The sequence below is a fragment of the Leptonychotes weddellii genome, chromosome 1 (assembly GCF_054177405.1).
Source record: "Leptonychotes weddellii isolate Sample4059 chromosome 1, ASM5417740v2, whole genome shotgun sequence".
Classification (NCBI taxonomy): domain Eukaryota; kingdom Metazoa; phylum Chordata; class Mammalia; order Carnivora; family Phocidae; genus Leptonychotes; species Leptonychotes weddellii.
Window position 1 is genome coordinate 7,562,456 of NC_138369.1, and position 23,791 is coordinate 7,586,246.

Sequence of the window (23,791 nt, forward strand, 5' to 3'; positions counted from 1 at the left end):
TGCTGTGGCCGGGCCGGAGAGTGGAGCAGAAAGGGGACCCCGGAGCCGAGCGAGGAGGACGAGGCAGCCGCCGCTGCCACTGGGCTGCCACTGGCTAAGCGCCACCTGCGCTAGGTAGGCGTCCTGCTCGCCGACTTTCAGTCCTTTGGAGGGTGTTGGGTGTTGTCCTTTTTCAAAAGTGTTTTGGAGCTTTCTCTGTCCCCCCCCGCCCCCCCCACCACTTTCTCCACCACATGGGCCTCCTGGCCACTTCTCTCTGGATTTCAGCTGTAATGTCTTTACTCTTTTTTTAGGGGTGGGGCATTCATTTGTTTGGGTCTTTTGCCGTTGCAATTGGGAACTCCTCCTCCATTTGAGCAACTTGGGAACAATTTGGTAACACACCACAGGAAGTAGCTCTCTCCCCCCCCTCCCCCTGCAGCCCCTTCCTCCCCTCCACGGGATGGTTGGGGGCCAGTCCAGAGGGTCTTCCGAAGCCCCCTGGGAGGGAGGGAAGCAAGAGCATGCCCAGCCCCCCTCCAGGGTGTGACTTGGCCCCTCTGGCTTGTCTTTCTGTGCCTTACTCCCTCCTCCCTGCATCTCCCTTCCTAGGCCCCCTTCTCAAGTCCTTGTGCCTCTCTCTCTCTTTCTTAACTGTATGAAAACACAAAGCACAGGTCAGGATCCTCTGAAAGTCAGTCAACCCAACATTGCACCGTAGGGGTGGGGTGTGGGCTTTATTTATTGTGACTCTAGTTTGTGAGGCTGTGGCCCCAGCAGGGAGGGAGGAAGGAGGGGAGGGAGCTGGCTGGGGAGGCGAGGAGGGCCCTGACCTGGGGCAGAAGGGGCCAGCGAGGGGTGCCTCCTCCTCAACTGGAAGCCACAAGGTGGCTGGCCCCGTGAGTGGCTTTTGTTGGAAGTTGAGCGAAGGCCCTCCCCCATCCGCGTGCAGCCCTCGGGGAAGACCGGGACTGAGAAGCAGGGGACAGGGGATCCCGCGGGAGCCTGGGTGGGGGGGCGTGGGGAGTAGGGCGGGGGTGGGGTGGGGGGCCGGGTGGGCCGGGCGTGACGCGCGGTCAAAGTGCAATGATTTTTCAGTTTGGTTGGCTAAACAGGGTCAGAGCTGAGAGGGGAGCGGAAGGGACCCCCTGCCCGGCCGCACGCGCCCCTTCCCTCGAAGACAATCGGGGCCGCGGGCGCGGTGGGCCCGCGGGAGCCGGGGTCTGCGGGGCGCCCGCCCGGGCGAGGTCGGAAGCTGCAGGCCAGCTGGGCCGGGGCGGGAGCGCGCCTGGCGGCGCTGCCCGGGCGGGCAGGGGGGTGGGGGCCGCTCCTTTCCCAAGTGTCGTTGTGAGGGGCAGGCGAGGGGCGACGAGGGCGACAGGAGATGTGGGGACGTGTTAGAAGAGAAAAAAACCCACAAAAAATATATATGGGGGAAATGAACTTTTTTTTTTTCATTGAACCAAGTGCAATGCATCAGAGAGTTTTCCTATCTTTGTATGTTAAGAGATTGTTAAGAAAAATTCTATTTTTGTTGTAATGTCCTCGCGGCTCTGGGGACGCTAAAAGAACTGGGCCTGCCCCGCCCTGCGCGGGGATAACGAAAGCTGAGTGTTTTTTCCTTTTTTAATTTTTTTTTTTTGTTCGTTTTCAGTTGTTGTTTTTTTTTTTTTTTTTTTTTTTAAGTCGTTTTCCTGCGTTGACGAGGATGATCTGGGGTTTTTATTTGTTTCGTCGTTCGTTCTCGGTTTCGGTGGGAGGGCTGAAGGAAACGTTCACATTTTAGAGTTAAAAAAAAAAAAACCTCGACATTAAAAAAAAACAAAACAAAACCACAAGATCAAAAAGGAAAAGGACGAGAGAAAATTATTTTTAAGATAATTCAACATAAAAACCCTGGTGCTTCTTACATTATAAAGTACGTTTTAAAAAAAAACCCACAAACTATTATACATAAGTTTATGAATCAATTAAATATCCTGCACTTGTTAGGAACACGCATATCCCTTCTTTGTTGAGTTTAACGGAACGGGACAGCGGCATACGCCCGGCGGCTGGGCTGCTCTGGCCGCGGGTCTCCCCGGGCGCCCCCTCCCCAGCGCCCCCTCCTCGCCTCATCCCCGTCCGGGCACGGGGGCGCGGCGGGGGGGGTCCCCAGCCCCTCCCCCGCAGAGGTCAATGCCAACGAACAAACGTCCCCTCCCTCCCTCCCTCTCCGCCCCGAGCGCCCTTCTTTGAGCCAGACGCCAACTTGACCCTCACCAGCATTATCAGGAGCGCGCTCAGCAAGTTGGTAGTTACCCTCCCTTTTCCCCGGCGCCCCCGACTCAACATCACTCCTCCCACCCCTACCCCGACCCCCGTCACCCACCGGGGAGCAGGAGGAAGGCTCGAAGCTCCAGGACAGGACCAGCCAAGCTGACAGGTCGATTCGCCCAGGCCCGCGCCCGCACGCACGCACGCACACGGCCCCGCACACAGCCCCACCCCACCCTGCAACCAGCCCCGTCGACTGCCTTACACACCCGCCCCCGCGCTGGCCGGCCGACCTAGTGCCTTGTTCTCACCCCCGTGCTGGCGGAGCGGACGCCGCGCTCTGGGTCCCAGAGGGGCCGGGTGGCTCAGACGACCCACCATTTCCTCACCCCGACCGTGCTGAACGGACCCCCCCCACACACGAGAGAAAATAAAGGAGCAATAAAGTCACGAGAAATTTCGTCCCCCAATCGAGAGCCCGAGGGGCACCCCAGCCCCGCCTCTGCTCCCCCCCACCCTCGGGGCGCCCCCCTCCCCCCCAAGCCAGCCTGGGCCAGCCCCGCTTCGGCCCCTCCCGGGAGATCCGTGCGCCCGACCAGCACCAGCATCGCGGACCGCAAAGGCCGCCCGTCCCGTCAAACAAGTTTCTTCTTAGGCTAAGAAACGCAGTATATACGAGTATCTCTATATATAGTACTAATGGATTTGGTGTGCTTCCCCCTTAGCGTCCCCTGTCCCTCCGCTCCTCCTCCTTCAGCCTGGTCTCCCCCTCTCTCTGCCCTCCACCCCCGTCTCTGCACTGAGATACATAAGAAACAAGGGTAGTTTACTGTCTGTTTTGTTTTCTGGGTTTTCAGTGTCCTAGCGGAATGCAAGTAGGCAGCCAGCCCGTCTGTTCCCTCTCCGCCCCGCCCCGCCCCGCCCCGCCCCCGTCACTGCGCTTCTGTTATACCATCTTTGCCTGACTCTCTCCGGCTTCTCCATTGAATGGCTAATGTGTATGTGAAATAAAGAAATAAAGAAAAACAAAAGTCAGAGCGCCCGAGCCTTCGCTAACGCCATCGTACGGGGACCGGTTTGGGATTTGGTGGGGTGGGTCGCGGCGTCGATTCTGCGCCTCCGCCGACGCGGTCCAGGGCCGTGCATCCACGAGTCTCCAGGAGGGGGCGCCGGTGAGAAGGGTAAAGACTCCCCGGTCCCTCCCCACCTCTCTCCGCGACCCCAGCCCGGAAAAAAGAGGCACCACTTTAGTCCGATGACCTGTCTGCCATGTTGGTTCCCGGACCTCGTCCCCGGGAGGGAGACGCGGGAAAAGGCGATTTCCAGCGGGCGGTGGGTGATGAAAAAAAAAAAAAAAAGGTCTGCGGGGCCCCTGGGGGCGACAGTCGCCTTTCCAGACGCCGTTGCGGACGTCCTCACTGGTCTCTCTTCGGGGGAGTTCGCTCCAGAGCAGGCGCAGGGCATCGACCGCCCTGGGCTGAGTTCCCGGTGCCCCTCGGCTCAGAGGCAACGCTGCGGAGGTCACCGCACCTCAGGGCTCACGGCCGCTCGTTCCGTCTTGATGGGCCGGGCCGCCCCATCGGGGCTGCCGTCGGGGCCGGCCGAGGGCGCGGGCTGCGAGCGCACTACTGCCTCGGCCCTGCGACAAGGCCCGCGGCGGGCGGCGTCGTGGGGGCCCCGGTGCGCGGGCCGTTTGCGGGGCCCGGACGGGGCGGGGCCTGCGGCCAGAGCGGCCGCCTGGTCGCGCAGCAGCCGCACCAGGAAGCCAATGTATTTCATGGCCAGGCGGAGCACCTCGTTCTTGCTCAGCTTCCGGTCGGGCGGGTGCGTTGGCAGCAGCTTCCTGAGCTCTGCGAAGGCGCCATTCACGTTCTGCTGCCGCCAGCGCTCCCGGCTGTTGGTGAACACACGCCGGGCCACCTTCTGGGGCTGGTGCCCTGCGAACAGGAGGGCTTGGGTTGGCAGCCGAGGCCCAGGGGGCGCCCCCTCCTGCCCTCGCTTCAGGCACCCAGAGCCCTCGTGGGGACTTCCACACAGGAGGTGGGCTGGGGCTCTCTCCACCCGAGGGATCCACAAGTAGGATCCATGTGTAGCTCCCCAGCTAGTGAGGCACCCGGCCCCCGCCCCCACCCCCTCAGCGCAGACAAGGACCATCACAGGCCCTGGCTGCAGACAACTGAGGCCTTCTGTATCTCTGTCCACACCTTTATGTCAATGGCTGAGATTCCTAGGGGCATGTTTCTTGTGGCTGTCAGGCTGGGGAGTTGTCCCTGTGGTCTGCATTCTGGAGTGTGCCCCTGCGTGTGGCTGGAGGTGCATATGGGTCGAGAGGTTCCCTAGGTGTGAACTCCTGGTGCATCTAAATGGCTGTGGTTGTCTGATCGTTGCCAGGTGGTTGTGGTCATGTGGCTGTGGTTCTGTGGCTGACTCTCATGTGGCCATGGTCCTAAGTGGCTGTGGTTGTGTGGCTGTCTCTTGTGTGGTTCTTGTCCTGTGGCTGTTTCCTGCGTGGCTGTGCATTCTATTGGGGCTGTCATTTTGTGGCCCCCATGCCATGGTGCATTTTGCCATGACTCTTTGTGGCTTGTTGGGTGGCTGTGGTTGTGTGGGCCAGGCCACGGGTCTGTGGTTTTGCACATGGGTGTAACCTGGGTACTGAGTCCCCGTGTGGACTGTCCTGTGTATGTCTGTGTACACCTGCAACACCTTTCCCTGTGGCAGACAGGAGCCCCGGCAGATGGCTATCTATGCGCACAAACCCATACTCACCCTCAGCCAGCTCCAACTCACAGTGGCTTGGTCTCCGCTTCAGCCGGCTGCTAGGGAAGATGCCAAAAGGTCCTGCCGGCCCAATGTAGAGGCTGTAAGGGGTCGTGGGTCACTAATGCCTTGTGGGCAAGGACCCTGGCCCTGGCTTCCCCCCAGGCCCCAGCCCCCCACTGACCTGTTAAGGAAGGGGTGAGGGTGATAATGCAGGGCCAGGGGCGGTGGGACAGTTCCCAGGGTAGAGAGTGGTAGCAGTGGGGGCCGCAGGGCGCTCAGCTCCGTGGTGGCCATGGTTGCCCCTGGGGGCCTGGTGTGGCCCAGGCTGATCACTGGCACGCCAGGAGGCAGCCTGGGGGGTGAGGAGCCTTGGTGGCCCATCTCCTTCACCTTCGGGGGTCCAGGCGAGGCAGGCTTGGGGGGCAGAGTGGGTGCTGGGCTGGGGGCACACACCATTTCGGCCTTCTCAGTCATGGTGGGGCCCACCTCTGCCTGGGCCTGGGGCGGGCACATGGACCCCAAGGGGGTGCTCACCTGTGGGAGGGAAGGAAGCCAGTGGGGAGGGAGGAATCAGATGCCATGCACATCCCTTAGCCCAACAGAGCCCTCAAAGGAGACGGAAAGGGCAGGGGGATGGTGGTTCGGTGCGTGAAGGCAGGTGGGCTCAGAAACCACCAGGACATGCGAGGGGGATGACGCAAGGGCAGGTGGCAGCCAACGAATCTCTGGGGGGCCCTGAGCTCGGCAGGGCCATCTCTGAGCTCTTTGTGACCCATGAGGGCCTCAGTTGCCCAGCTTCTGAGCAAATGTCACTTATTCCAGAATCTGGCTTCTCACCCGGAGCCTGGAGAGGGGGTGAGGAAGGAACCCATGATGGATCCTCTGGTCCCCAGGATGACCCTGTAACCCTCAGATCTGATCCGGAGACCCATCATTGATACCATGTGACCTTAGAATCCCTCTACAATTGACTCTGACCCTTCACTGATTTCCAAACCACCCCCCCAGCTGACCATGTGGCCCTCAGCTATGACCCTGGGGGCTCTTCTCATTGCCTCCATGTCACACCCTGAAAGTCCCCCATAATCGCTCCACTGACTCCCACCCCACTGAAAATGTCCCCCTTACTAACCCTGTAAACCCCACTGCTGACCCTATGATCAAAGATGCTGACCCAGGATCCCCAAACCCTGACCCCACTGCCCAGTACATACAGTCATGTCCCAATCCTTCTCTGGCCCTCCCTGGTGTCCCCCACGCCCCATTTCCTATCCCCATCAGCATCCACTCCTTTGCTTAGACGGTTTGGCCCCATGGCTTGGAGTGTCCGGCAACTTCTGGGACTCCTGGCCCTTCTGCCCCCTCTTCCCTACCTAGGCCCTGGGGAAGCTGGCCAGGACTCCCACTTAGTGGGTCCCCCCTGATGAATGAATGAATGAATGAACGAACGAATGAATGAATGAATCCAGGCACTCCCAGGATCCCCCACCTTCAGGCGGACTCTGTTCTTACCCCGGCGCTGGTCCTCCTGTTTGGTGAGTGCCCTAGCTCTGTCCTTCAGGGCCAGGATGCGGTTGGGTTTCAGGCCAGGCTCCGTGGCCTCGATCCGGTCCGTCCGATCCGGTCCGTCCGGCCTCTGCGTTCAGGGCCGCTGGGAGCTTGCCGCCCCCTCCCGGCAGCGGCGTCGGGGCCGCGCCTCTTCCCGGGCTCCCGAAGGCCGCCGCGACGGCAGCGTGGATCCCTCGAGGGAAAGTGAGCTGCTCCTGACCGGCCCGCCCTCTCCCCGCCCCCGGCGGCCCAGTTTCCTCCCTCTCACCCCCGGCCGCGCCGGAGGATGCTGGACCGGCACAGATAAGGGCCTGGCCGACTGGCCGCGCCTGATAAGGAGCCGGGCTGACCCCGGAGGAAACCGGCGGGCGGGGATCTCCGAGCGCGGGCCTCACAGCCCCGCCCCCGGCCGGCGACGGCCGGAGCCGTCACCCCTCGGGCCTCACCTTCCGTCCCCCCAGGCCCTGGAGTGGCCCCGGGGCCTCTGAGGACCCCCACCCAGTGCACAGCTGGGAGTGAGGTACCCGGATGCACGCAGAGGGGAAGCCGAGGCAGGGAAGGAGCGGCCTCCAGTATCGCTTGGGTTTCGCCTCCGGCTTTGAACACCCCCTGCCCAAGTGTCCGGGCTGATGGGGGTGGAGGAGAGCCCTTTTCCGGCAGTGCCGGGGCCTCGTGACCCAGGGCCCCCTCCTGCTCCTCCTCTCCTCACCCTGCTTGGTTCCTCTTTTTACACCACCCCTCCCGGGCTTTGCACCACCCCCACCCCAGACGGGGACACTGGAGGGAGGGCCGTTCTCACAGTCGGCCCTTGGGGGTCCAGCCCGGGGCCGGTGTCCTGGGCCCCCAGGCCTGCTGTCCACACCCCCTTTTCAGGCCCAGGAGGATGAGAGGAAGTGCCACAGCTGGGAGGGACTTCCTTGGGTGCCAGGGCTGGCGAACTTCACAATAGGTGTCCCCGGCGCGTCTCCACAGGATGCGGATCCTCTAGGCCGCAGGAGCACACAGCCCCAACTTGGTGGTCTCTGGCCCTCATCCCACATCGCAGGCCACTTCAGGGGTGGAGGGGACGATGGTGATAAAGAGGCGTTGGGCAAGTATCTGGGACTGGTGGTGGAGCTCAACACCGGCCTGGAGCCTCACCAAAGGGAGGGGCCCCCCCCCCCGGAATAGCTTGGTAGCAGGGACAAGACTATCCCTTTCTCCAGGGCCCTCCCACCTGGGCCGGTCAGGCTTTGCCTCCGGGGGCCTCTATCTGGGGAACAGCCGGAGGCACCACCCTCCCAGGAATCTGGCGGAGCCCAGGAGCCAGTCCACCAGCGACCGTCCCACGGCCCCAGGGAAGCAAGAGTTCATTCATCTCTAAGCCCAGGAGTTACCTGATGACCCCTACAAGCGAGGTTCTAGGCTTAGGGTCATGACGGCTGGGGATGAAGCAGACAGAAAGGTGTTTGGGAGGGCCCCACAGCTACCGCGTGGGGGTGGGGACTGTGCCCTAAGCCTCTCCGTTAACGTTGCTAACCCTCTGTCCCGGAGGGGAGGGGAAGCAGCGGGCCTGCCAGCCTGTGTGCTCGCCTGAGGGGCCGCAGGGCAGGAAGCACCTGGTCTGGAGCGGATGCACAAGGCGCCTGGTTCCGGTCCGGCTTCCGCCGCCGCGGCCCCGTGGGGAACCCAGCCAGAGAAACCAGGCGGCGACGCGAGGCAGGGCAGGAGCTGGGTGACTGGCGAGCCGGCCTGCGTCCGCGTGCTGGCCGACAGGGGGGCGTGGGGGAGGGGGGGCGGTAAAGGTCCCACGGGCACGAGCACACGGCTGCCGCCCCGTGGCCGCCTCGGGAACTGCGGGCACCAGCAACGGGGGGTGGGGGGGTCGGGCGCCTCGAGCGGCGGGTGGTCCGTTCCCACTCCCCCACACAGACAGAACACCCCAGACAGAAACACGGACAGCACTTCAGTTAGGCAGGGACGAACAAACCCCGGAGTGCCAGAGCTCCCCCCGGGGGGGGGGGTTAAAAGAGAAGGACAGAGGAAGAAACTCCAGACAGGGCCCCCCAAGGCAGATGGACAGGCAGACCACAGGCGGCCTTCTCATTCGGACAAACGACAGTCGAACGGATGACATCTCTTTATTGGCTCAGTCTACTCCTGGACCAGAGGCCACGCCAGGCCCAGGCGGGTTCTGGTAAGGAGTCTCTGGACGGTCCTCGGGTGCTGGGGAGCTGTGGGCGTAGCAACACTGGTCCCCGCGTTGACAGGTGCCCTGGTGGGAGGATGGGGGGTGTGAACCCCGGCCCAGAGCTCAGCAGCCTCTGCTGGGTCCTTTTCCTGAGTGGGGAGCTCACCCCCATACCATGCCTGCCCCAGGTCTCCCAGCCCCGCCTGCCCCTGGGTCTTGTCCTGTTGCTGGGAGGGGGATCCCCGGGCCCCGCGGGGGGAGGTGGGGGTGCCCCACCTCCTTGAATCTTTTACAGGGAAATGTCTTGAGCCGGGCAGCCCGCTGGACTGGGTCCTCAGCAGGCTCCTTTCTCTTGTTCTGGTGCAGCCTGCTTCTCTCCATAGCCTTGCCTGCTGCCTTGCCCCTGTGCAGGGAGAGGAGTAGCTGGGACCCCATGTGGCCTTTGTGCCCCCCTACCCTGGACACGCCCCACCGCCACCCTGCTCCCCTCACCCTGGCCGGGCGCGGGGCCGCGGGCCCCAGTTGGCCTCGGGATTGGCCTGGAAGCGCTTGAGTCCTCGCTGGCGGGAGCTGGGGTTGGCATCTTCCCGGATGGTGAAGTCGGCCTGCAGCCTGGGGAAGCGGGAGGAGGGGCTGAGGGACAGATGCCCTCGGGAGTGCATAGACCGCCCGCCAACCTCAGTGTGGCTCCACGCGCTTTGGGAAGACTCCGGACTCTCATCCACTTACTAAACATTTTATCAAGTGCCTACTGTGTGCCTAAAACCTGCCACCAGTAAAGCCAAGGTCCTAGTGCATGGGACAGCGGGACAAATCAGAAATCAGCAAAATCACATTGTGTTCGGGCACGGGTGAGTTTTGAGAAAAACGGAGCAGGATAAAGGGAACGGGGAGACGGGGCAAGGGGTGCAGGGCAGGACGGAGTGATCAGACACCTGAAGGAGGTGAGGGAAGAGCCATCGGGGGACCTGGGGACAGGCACTCCAGGCAGAAAGAACAGCGGTCATAAAGGCGGTAAGGGGGGCGCTGCGCCTGGGGAGTTGGGAGTGAGGAGGCCCAGCCCGGAGGGACTGAGGTGGGGAGAGGGGTGCAAAGGATGACAGGGAGATCACAGGCAGATGGTGCAGAGCCTGCAGGTCCAACTTGGGATTCTAGCGAGTGAGGTGGGAGTCACAGAGGGATCGGACTCAGGTGCTCACAGGTGTTACCCTGGCGGCCGGGGGCGGGGGGGGGGGAGGGCAAGGGGGAAGACTGTGGCTCTCACTTGAACGAGCACGGGTCTGTGTCGGGGGTTACCCGTGTTGCCTGCACACACATGAGCTTCCCCGGCCCGTGGGCAGCCCCGTCGGTGCCATACCTGGGCTCCACACCGAGAATACGAAAGGCCGGGCTGGTCTCCGACAGGCGCTCCCGCCTCACCGGACACTCCTTTCCCTGGGAGGCAAAGCTCAACGGTCAGGGGCTGCTGGGCCCGACCGTGTCCTGCGTTTGCACCCCCGGCCGGCCAGGCCAGTGCTCACCCAGCAGCGCATGATGTCCCAGAGGGCCGAAGAGGGGGCATCCGTCTTCACGGCATTCTTACAGGCGTGGGAGAGCGAGACCCGGAAGCCAGCATGGAGGAGGGCCGACCTGGGGACCGAGGGGGGCCACGGTCGGCAGGGGGGTGGGGGTGCGGGGCTGGACCCCAAAGCCAGTGCCGCCCTGTGTGGGTGTGAGCCCCCCTCCCCCTGGTTGGACGGGTGCAGCTGAACGGCTCGCGGGGGCTTCGTGGCCTGTGTAATGCCAGCGATCGGAAGAGCAAGACCGGCCCGACTGTCTCCCCCGCCGGGGCGCACGGCCTCCGCGCCGTGTTCTCAGCGCCTGCACGTGGGCACATCGCGTCTCCGTTTCACAGGAGACTCTGGCCTGAGAGGGCTGCACCTGCCCAAGGGCGCCCAGAGGTCAGGTCCCTGCGGGACCCTCACCGCAGCTGCAGGAGGCTGGGCGTGCTGCAGCGGATGGTGCGGCTCAGCTGGTCCAGCGTGTAGTAGAGAGGCACGTCCGGGAGCTCCTGCGACGGGGACACGGTGGATGTAGGGTGGATGGAGGAAGGATGGCTGGGCACAGGTGGGCCCCCCCCATCCCCGTCATGGCCCGGCCCCCACCTCAGTGATGACACTCAGGACCCCTCGGATCCGCTCTGAGGTGTGGAAGCGGCCAGGGTTGGTGCTCACAGCCTCTAGGACACGACCCACGAAGTCCAAGTCATGGAGGGGCTCTGCCCACAGGGGACCGCCAAGCTACAGATACACAGCGGCCAGATGGGAGGGGTCAAGACAGCCACAACCCCAGTGACCCCCTTGTTTCCCCTGCCCTGCCTCACCTGGTGTCGCTGCCCACAGTGTTCACACTCGGGGGCGACGGGGGGACCACAGGCTGCAGAGAACTTGACCCTGCAGAGAGAGAGGTGGTTGGGGGGCAGTGACCCTGGGACGCCCCCTCTTCACCTTCCTCCCCGGCTCCCCCTTGCTCACCGGCCACCAGAGGCTCCCGACGCTTTGCCAAGGCGCTGAAGGTGGAAGGTCCCACAGCCCACACACTGGAATACCAGCGCCTGCTTGCTGTGGGGGAGCAGGGGTGGCCCTAAGTTCCCAGCATGATCACACCCCGACTCCTCCCTCAGGCTAACTTCACCCCCATCAGGACCCCCACTTCCCCGGGGCGGGATCATCCTCCCCCGACACACACACCAAAAGGCCCTGTTGCCTCCTTCCATGCATCACCCTTCCTTGCCCCAGACTAACCTGGCTGAGGCTTTGACCTTGGCCTGGCCCGTGAAGACACGAACAAAAACGCGCACATAGAAGTCAGCGCTGACACTGAGCAGGGGTACCACAAAGCGCTGGTAGCAGTTGGCTCGGAGGTCTAAGCTGTGCAGGACGATCCTCAGGGCCTGGGGTGGGAACCGGGCATCGGCTATCAGCCACGCCTCCACCGTGGCCTCCCTCTACCCCAGAGGCTCACAGCTCCCTGGGCTCCAAGCCCAGCCCCAAGTGTCCTGGCTGTGTGACCCTTGCCAAGTGAATGCCTCAGTTCCCTCATCTACGAAATCGGGACAGTCTGTGTCTCTTTATGGCCCTGCTGGGGGTACCGCACAGTTAAGGAGAGCACGGGTCCCCCAGACTGAATGTATTTTGGTTAGCATCGACAGTGTGCCCCATTCTGTGCTCCAAAGACCTGTGTTCCGGCTTCCCAGACTGACCTGATGACAGGGCCCTTAAGGAACAAAGACGAGACATCCTCCTTTCCAGCCCACGGACGCAGCCAGCCCCTGCCTTCTCGAATCCCCATGGCAACCCATCACCATCATGCTCATTGCACAGATGCAAAAACCAAGGCCCGGAAAGATGAGAGCAATTGTCCAAAGACGCCAGCAAAGCTAAGATGTGAGCCCAAAGCCAAACCCAGACCTGAAAACTGCCTTTAAAAACAATTTTGAAAACTTGTTAAAACAGACGATACTGGCTCCTACCCTGGACAAAACCACTGCCCCCCAGATGACCAGAATTGGCAGCCCAGGCTCTTAGGACTGTGCTGGTTATGGACACGCTTGTCCTCCACATCTTGGGACGGAGCTGGCCCTGGATGCCTGGAGGAAGCTAAGCGGGTGTGCGGGGCGGGGCGGGGGAGGCTGGGGAGCGCCCTCACCATCTCGTGGCAGGCGCGGCTCTTGAGGGCCATGGCCCCGTACTTGCTGTAGCACGTCTCCCCGCTGTTGCCGGCCAGCACTGCCATGTCCGTGCACGTCACGCACAGCAGCCCTGCGAGGGCCCGCACGGTGAGGACCCTCCCCGCACCAACCGCGAGCCCGGCTCTGCACCCCCCGGGGGCAGCGCGGCCTCACCTCCTTCGCTCACAGCCTGCACGGCTGCGTCCAAGAAGGGGGCAGGGCTACCGTACGGGTCCAGGTCGATGACGTCAAACCGCTCCGATGCCTTCTGGTGCTGGTACATCAGCATCCTGGGAGCGAGAAGGCCAGGTCCTCAGCCCCCTGCCCCGGGGACCTGCTCTGTCCCCTCCGCGTGTCCTCTCGTTCCATGTGACCATTCTGGCCTGGATTTGGGGGCCAGCTGCCTAGGTTCAGATCTTGGCTTGGCCGTTTGCTAACTGCGTGGCTCTTCCTCCTTGGGCCTCGGTGTACTCACGTCTAACAATGGCAACAGTAACAGCCCGCAGACGCGTAGCATACATGTGCCGGACAACAGTTCCAAGCAGTTTCCAGCTCTATTAACTCAGTTAATCAAATAATCTTCCAGACAAATCTATGGATTGGGAATGATGATTGTTCCCTCTGTACGCGAGGAAATGCAAACGCTCCCTTCTCGGTGTAGCCTGCCCTGACTGTGTTCTTTAAAACTGCAACCCACCCACCACCTTCCTCCAGCCCCCGCTCCGCCCTCGATCCCCACCCCCCGACCCCAGCACGTTTCACCTCTACCTTACTATATAGTTTACTCATTTGTCTCATCATTTGTTATGGTCTTTGTTTCCTATCAGGTTTCTTTTCCTAAGATTTTATTTATTTAGCTGAGAGAGAGGGAAAGCGAGAGAGAGAGAGAGAGAGAGAGAAAGAGAGAGCACAAGCAGGGCAGAGGGAAAGGGAGAAGCAAACTCCCTGCTAAGCAGGCATCCTGAGGCAGGGCTGATCCCAAAACCCTGGGATCATGCTCTGAGCTGAAGGCAACCGATTAACTGACTGAGCCACCCAGGCGCCCCTCCTATCAGCTTTTAATACAATCAGGAAAGCAAATACTTTCCATAGCAAAGACTTTTTGTTTTCTGTAAAGGATCCGATAGTAAATATTTCAGGCTTTGTGGGCCACAAATGGTACCCTTTTTAACCCTTTAAAAATGCAAAATCATTCTTAGCTGGTGGGCCCTAAAAAACCGGGCACCTGCAGGTTGTCTGCAGGGCCCCTGCATTAGAATGTGAATGCCCCAAGGTCAGGGATTTTGTCTGTTTTGTTTACTGATGCCTGGCACATTGTGGACGCTAGATATGCGCTGGTTCATTTGAATGAATAAAAGTACCAGAGGTTGCGAAGTTAAGTCTAAAATGGAAACCACGGGTGGTACACGTTTCTGGCTATACGAGCATCATCTCTCATTTAATCAACACAGCATTAGTATTACAACTCCTGTGATACTAATATCCTCATTTTACAGACAAGGAAACTGGGGCTTAGAGAGACTAAGGCACTCTCCCAAGGTCACAGAGAAAGACTATGACAGACTTGGGATTTGAGGCCAGGCAGCCTTGCTCTAGCCTGCACCTTCCAGCCATCGGGCTCTGCTGCCCCAAACATACCGGGCGTCTGCCTGCCTGGGATGCACCAGGTGGGCCACACCGTTGAGCTGCACGTTGCGGCACATGAGATCCACGGCTCGGGCAGAGGCATCGTTGGCAACCACAGAATGCAGCCCAGGCACCTCTCGGGCAAAGCGAATGGAACGGAGGCCCGAGGCTGCCAGACCCTCCAGCACTCGAAGGCCTTCCTGTTGGAGTAATCAGGGACCCCCACTCACATGGATCCCTCCACCCTCTGCTGGGCCCCAAGGAGCCCCCACCACCCACTTCCTATAGCTCTCCCGCCTCAGGAGCCTTCCTTCCTCCATTACTGGAGGACTCCCGGGCTGCGCCTCCTATGTTCAGGCCCCACCTCGCAGATCTCCCCCACGGCAGCTGTTCGAGGTTGGTCTCCTGGGGCCAGGTTTGCACCCTCTTTCAGTTCAGCCTTTTCCTCCTCTTGCTCTGATAAGTCCACGACCACCTTTTGCACATCCTTCTCACCTGGCACCTTGACTGGAGCCACCCAGAAGCACAAGTCAGCGGGTATTAAAGCTCCCTCTGAGAGACCTCCCCCTATTTCTCAGGATACAGAAGATTCGGGGAAGAAAATCTTCCTCGAAGCCCCTGGGGAAAGCCTGAAGTTAGAAATAAGCCCAGGGCCTGCTGTGTGGCTGGAGCCTTTCAAGACATTAAGGGAAAGGGGGCGGGGCAGGGAGAGAGCTCGGAGTGACCCCCGCCCACCGGGAGACTGGACCTCGACTCACTCTGGATTCCTTTGGCCGCAAGCTGAACGCGAGCAAACTCAGTGATCACGGCACACCTGCGGGAGACTGAGGGTTAGCTCACACCCCCCTCATCCCTGCAGTTCCACTGCCCTCTGCTAAGCTGACCCCAGCCCCCTGCTCACGTCAGGTCCCGGTTGAACTCCTGCACTGGGTTGTAGAAGACTTCGTTGGAGCTGGGGAAGGCTATCTTGGCGGCCCCCTCGGTGACCGTCGTCTCCTGAGCCTCGGACGCGGGCTCTTCTTCGCGGGGCGCGGTGCCGTTCTCCATTTCGGCCGGATTCGGTAGCCCTTGCGGCTGCCCCTCCATACACCTGGCTCTATAGGGACTGCAGGCGGAGCGGAGAGTCAGCCTCAGCCACAGACCGATTCTCGCACGGGACATCCGCGGGAGCCTCTGCCCGCCAAGCCTGGTTCGGGGGGCGGGGGAGGGCATAGGAAGAACCTCAGAGAGCTGTGTTCCCGGGCCCGGTGGCCTATACATCGGTCAAGATTAAGAAGACCCTGCGGCCTCAGTAAGGTGGCACCACACCCCATCTTCGGAAAGACCGGCCCCTGAGAAGCCAGAAGCCCTCGAGCGGGCCGGACCCTGGCCTGTATCCTTCCCCGCGTCGCCCACGCCTTTCTCACCCTCGCTCGAGGCGCCGAAGACCGAATTAGTCTGGGTGCACGTTTCCCGGATTACACCTGGGCGTCGCCATGTTGGCACAGTGGGAGGGCAGGTCACATGATCGATTTTAGCCAATCAGTGATGCTACCTACAGTGGGTGGCCGGGATCAAAATGCACGGCGGAAAGCTCGGAAAGTAGTGTGGATAACCTTAATCACGTCGGCTCCCCCGGGAGGGGGACGCGTCACTCGCCCCATTTCACGGATGAGGAAGGTGAGGCTCAGAAAGGGGGCGGTAAGCGGAGAAATTCAACACCTACTGATCGGCTTCTGTGTATTGAGTGCTGTAAGCACACTATTTCAGGCCACTCTGCAGGAACAATTAAGGCTCTGAAGTCAGATTTACTGAGTTTGAATCCCAATCCTACCACATGGTCTTGGCAAGTTACTTAAACTCTCTGGGCTTCACTTTCCTTATCTGCTAAATAAGAATGCTAGTTTCCAATATAGAGCAAAGATTGAACTACAGAATGCCTGGAAATTGTGCAAAGCAGTCCCTCTTCAAGTAATAAGTTCTCGATAGGTTCTAACTGGTGTAGGACCGGAGGAGAGCGTAATGGGCTGCACTGCCTGTGTTCCAGTCCCAGCTCGCCTCACAACTTGTTCTTATCCCTCTCTATGCTTAAGTTTGCTCATTTGCAAAATGGACAGAACTTTTTAACGTTCGTTCCTGGGTTGTGGTGAGTTTTAAACGAGTTAGTGCAGGTTAAATGCCTAGAACGGAATCTGGCTTGGCATAAACATAAAATCGTTAACTTTTATTGTCGATTCTTGAGCCTGGGTTTGATTCCTGCCACCTGCCACCACTTACTTGCTGGTGATCTTGAGCAGGTTTTTTCAGCTGTGTGTGCCTTTCTATAAAGTGTGTACAAGTGTGTTATGATTTCGACTTAAAAATGTTACTGTGAAGTTTAAACGAGATAATTCCCATAAAGAGCCTAAAACAGTGCCTGGCACAATAAATAGAATTCATTGTTGTTTTCGTTTTACAGGAAACGAATGTTCCGAAAGGCAGAGAGACTTGTCCAAGATCGAGAAAGTAGGAAGTGTTAGGGTCGGGAGTCGAACTCTCCAGCAGACCCAAGGTACTGGCGGGGACCCAAAGGAGCGAAGGCAGAAAACGGGAGATGAAAGCAGAAAACGGAGATGGGAGGAAGGGACGCTCTCGGCACTCAGCTGGCCTCGCCTCGGGGGCGGGGCCCGGGGCGGTGCGGGGGCGGGGCCGCGGCCGCTCCTCCCCGGCCGGGTTGCGGCGGCGGCGCGGCTTGCGCTCGCTCGGCGCTCGGCTGGGGCGGCCTGGCCCACAATGAATGGCCGCCGCGGCTGCCGCTGCTGCTGAGGCGGAGGCCGCGGAGGCCGCGGAGGCGGAGGCCGAGGCCCCGGCGCAGGGGGGCGCGCCCCGGGCCCAGGCCCGGCTCCAGCCGCCGCTGCGGAGCCCGCCGGGAGCCCCCGGAGCGCGGCCACGGCGCAGGTGAGGCGGCCCGCCCCAGGCCCGGTTCCGGCCTCGTCTCGCCGGGGCGGCCCGAGGGCATCCGAGGGCCGGTTGAGGGCTGAGCGGGGAGGGCCGGGTGGGGGCTCCTCCGACAGAAAAGGAGCCGGGTCCGCAACCTGCACCGTGCCCGGACCGGCGAGTGCGGAGAGGCCCGGCCCTCACTAGCGGCCTTGAGCGTCCAGTCCCGGGCCGGGCCGTGGGGTTTGGGGGTGGTGGGATTGGGCCCAGACTTTCCCCCCACCTCGCTCTCGGCGATTGGGAGGCGCGAGGCTGGGCCGGGGCAGGTGCCGGAGGCCCGGGAAGTTGGAGGGCCGGAGGAGGAAAAGTGAGGAGGCGCCCGGGGAGGCCGGGGGGGAGGGGGAGGAGGAGTCGGGCTTTGGGTCGGCCGAGTGGGGGAGGAGGGGAGAGCGGCGCGGCCGGAGGGAAAGGGCCCGGAGGGGGGGCGGGGAGGGGCCGACTCGCAGGTAGTGTCCGGGCGCCGGAGGAGGTGGGTGGGTCAGGTTACAAGCCTGGGGGCGGCTGAGGAGAAGCTCAGGAAGTGGGGCAGGGTGGGTGTGGGCGGAGTTAGTTCGGGTGGGGGCTGATAGGAGATCCCAGAGATGTTTGCAGGGGTCATATGAGGTTAGGGCTTGGAGAGATGTTTGAGGGGGGAAGGCCAGATATGGGGGCCATCAGGTAGGTTGAGGAACTACTGTAGGAGCTTTGGGAGAGGGGGAAAGCAGCGCCTTTGCGCTAGGCTAGTGGCCGCGAAACGGGGCGTCCCGAGAAGCTAGTGTGATCAAAAGGCACATGCCACCTCTTCCCCCACCAGGTGTTAGCTCTGGGCCAGATCTGGGGTCTTTCCTCTTTTCCTCATCCCAGTCAGGCTCTGGGTCTCCGATCTACCTTGTGGACGAGCCTCTGCTGGCTTTTCCAAGGTGCTGGCGCACCCGGTGGGTGTTTGTGTGGGCAGCTTGAGAAAGTCTAGAACACCTAGTTCGGGCATATGTATTTGCAGAGAGGCAGCCCAACGGCCCTTACCTGAGTATCTTGGGATACTAGATTCTTTCTCCCCTTTTTGTGAGCAGAGCCTTGGGGCTCAAACCTCACAGCCACCATCTTATACCGTGGCCTCCCAGGCACCAGCTTCCCAGAGGTGAAGAACGGGGAGGTGAGCCTATAAAGCTCTGTTCATTGTGTCTCAGAGACTCCTGATGGGGAGAAGGCAGGCCACTGAGGAGACCAAAACCAGTATTTACACCCTGGTCCAGGCCTTTGGGGCTACTGGCCCCAGGGCTCTGCCTGTGGGGTGCTCTTCCTGGGTCAGGCCCTGGGATGAGCTCATTGATGGCTCACCACCACTGGGTCAGCTTAGGCCTTCTCCATGGTAGGAGAAAGCTGAGGCTCCAGGTCGCTTGTCCCAGGTCACACAACTAGACAGTGGCAGACTGGGATTGACTGGCGCTCAGCTCAAACCCACAGTCTCCCAGGCTGGCTTTTGAGGGGCATGACTGGAGGAGCTCACACTGTTCTGGATTGCCTGGTGGGAGTTCTGTGCCCAGGCCTTTTCTCTTGCCCATTCCAAGGGATAGGTCCGTACCTTCGTGGACAGTTTTTCTGGTGTGTCCCAGAGGGCTGGAATAGTGGAAGCTTTTTTCTCAGAGGCTTGGTCACACCTCATTTCACACACATCCCTTCTGGGAGCCAAGAGGTCAGGGGTCACGGAACTATAGGCTGGCAAGGGGAGGCAGTTAGGAGGATGGGGCCTGGCTCCAGGGCTGCATCTTGCTTTGCTTGCCTGGTTTGTCTTTTCCCCTTTTGGGTCCCGGGTCAGACCACCACAGCCTTCCTTCCTTCTCTCTGGGCTCATTGTTACCATTGTGTCCTGGGAACATTGACTTGGGATCTTCAGCCCCTGAGGCAAGAGCCACAGACTGCTGGGTGAAGTGGTATCTCCCAGGCCTGGGTTTAATGATGGGTTGTCATCCTCATTCCCTGCCCTCCCCCAGTCTCCCTGTAGCTCCTAGAACTGATCCCACCTGGGCCATGCTCTCCTCCTCTCCCTGGCTGGCCTTCTGGCTCTGGGAAGGGGGGCGGGGGGGACTGGGCCGCAGCCCCACTTAAAGATGCTTTTCCCCTGCCTGGTCGGGCCGAGGCTGGCTTCTGTGGCACAGACTGGGGCTCAGGGCTGGGTACTGAGGACAAGGATGGCTACCTCTGGTCACATGGCTGGAATAGGGCCAGAGGCTGGTGGGTGCTGGCCGGGGTGAGTGGATGGCAGAGGAGGGCAGCAGCTCCTAGCTGCGCCTGGAGCTAGAGGAGAAGGCACTCAGAAGCTGCTTTTTTGTCAGGACGTAGGGGCACACAGACCTGGGGTGCCAAAGAAGGCCAAAATAGCAAGTACAACAAGTAAAGGGACCTGTGGGACAATTTTGTTTCCCTAGGGTCTCGACTGCCTGCTGGGGCCAGGGGAGCAGCTCTGAATAACAGATCCTGGTGAGGAGAGGGGATGGAGAATTTCAAATTGGGTGGTCAGGGAAGGCTTGTGGGAGAGCTGAGCCCTGAATAAGAAGAAATCAGCCTGGTGGGGGAAGCTGGGGCAGGGAGGAGCGAATGTTCTGGGCAGAGGGGACAGCACATTGAAAGCCTTTATTGAGCATGTGCCAGCCTCCTGCTAAGTACTCTAAATATCTTGTCCTCATGAGGGAAGGAGTGAGGGGTGACCCTAGTGTGAAGATGGGAGACCCTTAGTGCCATTTGCAGGAAAGCGCCCAGTCTCAGGGTCTTCTGGATCTCCCCTCTGCCCCCAGCTGAAAGTCCAGACGCCTTGGCCTGCATCCAGGCCTTTTAAAGTCTGGGGCCCAGGCCAGGCAGTGGGGAGCCCCAGTGAGCCAGGCTGTGAGGACTGCTGAGTTTCTGTCTGTCTTGGAGGATCCGTTGGCGGTTGGTCCAGCCAGGTCTGACTCAGAGTTCATCAGGGTCAGTGCCAGAGCCAGTGATGGAGAAGGGAGCCTGTGTTTGAGGCGACGATGAGCCTCCTTCCCAGGCTTGAAGACAAGTTGGCAGTGCTTGAACAGCCTGTGCTTCCTCTCTTGGGTCCTTCCGGCTCCTCATCACCCTTTCCCCCTTCCCCAGGCCCTTGGTGCTTATTGTGCCTAGCAGGAGTGTGCAGGCCCGTCTCCCTGCCTCTGCTCCTGGGTCCCCTTGGCTGAGAATGCCATCCCTCCGTCTCCCCCTGGAGAGCCCCTCGAGCTGCAGAGGTTGGGAAGTGGGACCGGTCTGGTGGCGGTTACAGGTTGGGCCCAGTGTCTGGTTGTGGTCATCGTCCCATCTCTCCTGTGCCGCCTCCTTCGGTCAAGGTCTCAGCAGTCTTAGAGATCCAAGAGCCCTCTGTGAGGACAGCAACTCTGTTTTCTGAATTAAGCAGGGGTTGGGCAAAGGTGAGCAAACCACATGGTGTAGTGGACGGTCTGCTTCCACCATTAGCACCACCCTGCTCGGCCCTGAGATGCCGGGCCTCGTTTGTGACCTGGGCATCTCTCATTTCCTCCTCTGATAAGTGGGGACCAGCAGGCACACCTGTGCAGCAGTGGTTCTCACTCAGGGATGATTCTGCCTCCTCTCAAGGGATGCTTGGAGAATGTCTGGAGACATTTTTAGTTGTCACAGCTGGGGCTGGTCCTGGCCTTTATGGGTGTAGAGGCCAGGGATGCTGCTCAACATCATAAAAAAGGTACAGGGCAGTTCTCCTCCCCAAAGAATGATCTGGCCCCAGTGGCTGCAGGGCCAAGGTCAGGGGATCCTCGCTGTGTTGTTACCATGCGGGACGCAGCGGTTGGCGTCTGGGGTGTGTGAAGATACTGGGAAGACGGTGGGGAGCACCCAGGAAGTACTGCCCGATTGATCACGAAATGGCATGAGGTTCTGGGAGCTGGCGAGTGGTGTAGGATGTCTCCGCTGCTGTCTGAGACTTTACAGCCCTGCAAGGGGCTTGGGACGAACAGAAGGGGACATAACTAATTATCACAGCTGGCGTTACTGGGGGGTACCAGTCACAGGGTAAGCACCAATCTACCGTGTGGCTTGCTGGTTTAACCCTTGAGACAGCCTTGTGCGGCAGCTGCCACCATCCAGCCCGTTCTATAGCTGGGAAGACTGATGTCAGGGGGCGAGTACTGCTCTGGGTGCATGTTTTCTGGCAGCGTAGAGGAAGGGAAGCACAGTTCTAAGCAGGAAGCTTTGAGCTTCGGGCAGGATAATAGGATTCAGATTCTCAGGCCCTGCTGAGGCCCCGCATGGTCTCCCAGCACCTGTCAACAAGCCCCATCCCAGTAGCCATGTGCCCTGCGGCCCTACCAGCCTCCTTCATCAGCTGCACCGGTGTCCCCTCGGGGCCTTCACGCTTGCCGCTCCCTTCACCACCCTTAGCGTGGCTACTGCCACCAGGTCCTTCAAGTCTGAAGGCCCCAGGGATTAGGGTGTTAACTCAGAAAGGTGGGCCAGTGGGGGGTGGGGGAGCTGCTGCAGACCCAGGCCAGATTCCCCAGGGCTGCAAGGAGGGAGTGGGAGGAGAGAGAGGGAGAAGCATTGGGCTAGACTGCTCATCCTCAGAGATGGCAGGGAGGGGAGGAAGGGTGGAAAGTGGCTAGGGGAGGCTGGGCAGAGGAGAAGTCCTCCCCCAGGGGAGCAGAAGGAGCAGCACCCCATCTGGCCCTCAGAGGGCACCCAAGACCCCATTTCTGGAGAGGACACATCCAGTGAGGGTAAAGAGCCCCAGCTCTGGCCTTGGCCTGTCTTGGCTTCCCTTCTTGGCTCTGGCCTTTCTGAACCCCAGTTTTCCCGTCCACAAAATGGGTCTGGCCACAGTAGCTACATGCCTTGGGGAGCGATGGGACCATGTAAAGCATGAGCTTGGCAGGGGCCAGCCATGGTCAGGAAGCCTCAGCTGTTGTTACCTCTGGGTTCTGGGACAGGAGCCAGACACGGCCTCGGTGAGTTCCTGGGCCTTGCTCTCCTCACCCAGAAAATGGCGGGAAGAGTCATTTCTGCCTCAGAAACTAGCAAGAAGTATAATCCCAGCCCTTACCAGGCACCCTGCACCGCAGGGGCGATGTGAATGCTAATTGCCAGCTATCACCCTGTCACAAATCCTGTCACAAACCCTGTCACCCACCGTGGATTTAATGGCAGCTTTTTGGGGAAAAGGAAAATGAATTAAATGTGCACATACTTTAAAAATGCCCACAGTAGGGGGGCGCCTGGCTGAAGAGCATGCGACTCTTAATCTTGGGACTCTTAACCTTGGGGTCATGAGTTCCAGCTTCAACATTGGTTGTAGAGATTACAAAAATAAATAAATAAGTAAAAAGTTAAAAAAAAAAAAAGATGCGGGCAGTAGGGATCTGTACAGTCAGATAACACTTTGTTCTTCACTAGCAAGTGTTTGCCTAAGCTGTCTTCCAATTCAGCTCCTACAGAGGATCCGAATGGCTCTGGGCCAGGAAGACTCCTTGAGCAGCCTGGGGGGGGGTCCTCCCCCCCCCCTTTACTCTGACTGCACGCTGAGCTGCATGAAGGATTGTGGGGCTTTCCAAGGGCTTTTGGTTCTTCTACTTGGAGTTGGTGGTTTCCCTTAATTGGCTTACGTGTCCCTGGGCAGCTCGCTGCTTCCCTGGAAGGTCAGCGGGAAAGAAAGCCCGTGGTGGTGTCACACGTCTGTACCCCTAGCTTCTGCTGCCTGGGGAATTTGGGGCTCCCTCTCCAGACCACTGGCAGTTTCCACTCCCACCCGGGCATGATCGGCTGGTAGTGTGAGCAGTTGACGGGAATCCAAACCTCTGTTACACTGAGCCCAGAGCGGGACCCTGACTGCGGGCCACCCACCTGGTGCGGCTGCCAGAGGAGGGCACCTGTCTGCGCAGCCCCCTCCGCACTGGCCCTGGGGACTGCCCCTGTGGCGTGGATGGCACTCCGGGCCCAGCTTAGAGACTTTTTCTGAGTCACACTGTTGGAGTCACGCTAACATGGAACAAAACAGGGAGTGAGGTTGGAAGTAATGGCAATAATTATTCATTCCACAAACAACTATTGAGCACCCATCGTGTGCTGATCTGATCTAGAGACAGCGGACACCGTGATATTAACCAGAGAGGCAGGCACCGTGCCCTGGTGGAGGTGACACAAAGCCCAAGACCCATCTAGTTAGCTAGACGGCAGGAAGCGCCGGGGAGGAGAAATCAAGCCGGAGAAGCATAGAGTCGGTGTTGGGAGAGGTTCTGTCTTGGGAAGTTCAAGCCAGGTTACGACTGGGAGGATATGAGGAGCTGTGGCCATCTCCGAGACCGCATGCTAGGAAGTCCGAGAGCCGGGGGTGAAAACCGGTTTTGAAAGAGTTTGGGGTCAAATCTGAGGGTCTTGTCCTGAGCGAGGAGGGCTGGAGCTGGCAACAGCTACGGCCAGCGGACTGGGGCGGAGTTGGGTTGTCGGCACGTTGAGTTGGTATCTGGGACATCTGCAGGCCCGGCACCCACAGGAAGTCCAGGCCAGGGGCTCCATGGGGGAGTTGGAGGTGAGTGGATGGTACTTCCAGCCTGTCTTGAGTCAGCCTGCCGTGATAAAACGCTGTAGACCGGGTGGCTTAAGCAACAGACAGTGCTTACGGTTCTGGGGGCTGGAGGTCTGCGATCAGGTGTGCCCACTGGGCCTTGGTGCGCGTGCTTAGAGAGAGAAACCTCTAAGGACACCAGTCCTAGCAGATCAGGGCCCCACTTCTATATTCTTGTTTAATCTTAATTACCTCCTAAAGACTGTATCTCCAAATACAG

General features: G+C 60.2%; 3 protein-coding genes across 10 annotated transcripts in view; 1 reads left to right on the forward strand and 2 right to left on the reverse strand.

The window, feature by feature from the left end:
• Positions 1-1,626: 1,626 nt before the first annotated feature.
• On the reverse strand, positions 1,627-8,053 carry LYL1 (LYL1 basic helix-loop-helix family member). 3 transcript variants are annotated; one of them, XR_014143388.1, is made up of 6 exons: positions 7,923-8,053; positions 6,511-7,595; positions 5,180-5,532; positions 5,005-5,096; positions 2,547-4,172; positions 1,627-1,741 (listed from the first exon to the last, which is right to left on the reverse strand). XR_014143388.1 is itself a non-coding variant. In XM_006730579.3 (5 exons), the coding sequence occupies exons 3-5, from the start codon at positions 5,509-5,511 to the stop codon at positions 3,757-3,759; spliced, it is 840 nt and encodes a 279-aa protein (XP_006730642.2). In that variant the 5' UTR covers positions 5,512-5,532; positions 6,511-7,595; positions 7,923-8,053; the 3' UTR covers positions 1,627-3,756. The 3 variants fall into 3 exon arrangements, 1 of the variants encoding a protein (XP_006730642.2); XR_014143387.1 differs by having other exon boundaries at positions 2,351-4,172; XM_006730579.3 differs by having other exon boundaries at positions 1,627-4,172.
• Positions 8,054-8,650: 597 nt separating this feature from the next.
• Positions 8,651-15,569, reverse strand: TRMT1 (tRNA methyltransferase 1). 4 transcript variants are annotated; one of them, XM_006730564.3, is made up of 17 exons: positions 15,458-15,569; positions 14,953-15,156; positions 14,810-14,865; positions 14,416-14,558; positions 14,064-14,251; positions 12,600-12,715; positions 12,404-12,516; positions 11,500-11,648; positions 11,230-11,316; positions 11,079-11,148; positions 10,861-10,995; positions 10,681-10,766; positions 10,237-10,345; positions 10,074-10,150; positions 9,209-9,328; positions 8,993-9,119; positions 8,651-8,800 (listed from the first exon to the last, which is right to left on the reverse strand). In XM_006730564.3, exons 2-17 carry the CDS (start codon positions 15,135-15,137, stop codon positions 8,675-8,677), a joined length of 1,887 nt encoding a protein of 628 aa, XP_006730627.2. In that variant the 5' UTR covers positions 15,138-15,156; positions 15,458-15,569; the 3' UTR covers positions 8,651-8,674. The 4 variants fall into 4 exon arrangements, with proteins under 4 accessions (XP_006730627.2, XP_006730625.3, XP_030880973.2 ...); XM_006730562.3 differs by having other exon boundaries at positions 14,953-15,237; positions 15,458-15,563; XM_031025113.2 differs by lacking the exons at positions 14,416-14,558; positions 15,458-15,569 and having other exon boundaries at positions 14,953-15,011.
• Positions 15,558-23,791, forward strand: part of NACC1 (nucleus accumbens associated 1) — an 18,035-nt gene continuing 9,801 nt past the window's right edge. For 2 of the 3 annotated variants that reach the window (XM_081813544.1, XM_081813536.1), the window contains exon 1: positions 16,781-16,967. The gene's annotated coding sequence lies outside the window, so the exon portion shown is untranslated. Of the gene's footprint in view, positions 15,711-16,488; positions 16,582-16,780; positions 16,968-23,791 lie in introns of those variants that run through there. The other variant, XM_081813553.1, reaches the window with a different exon arrangement.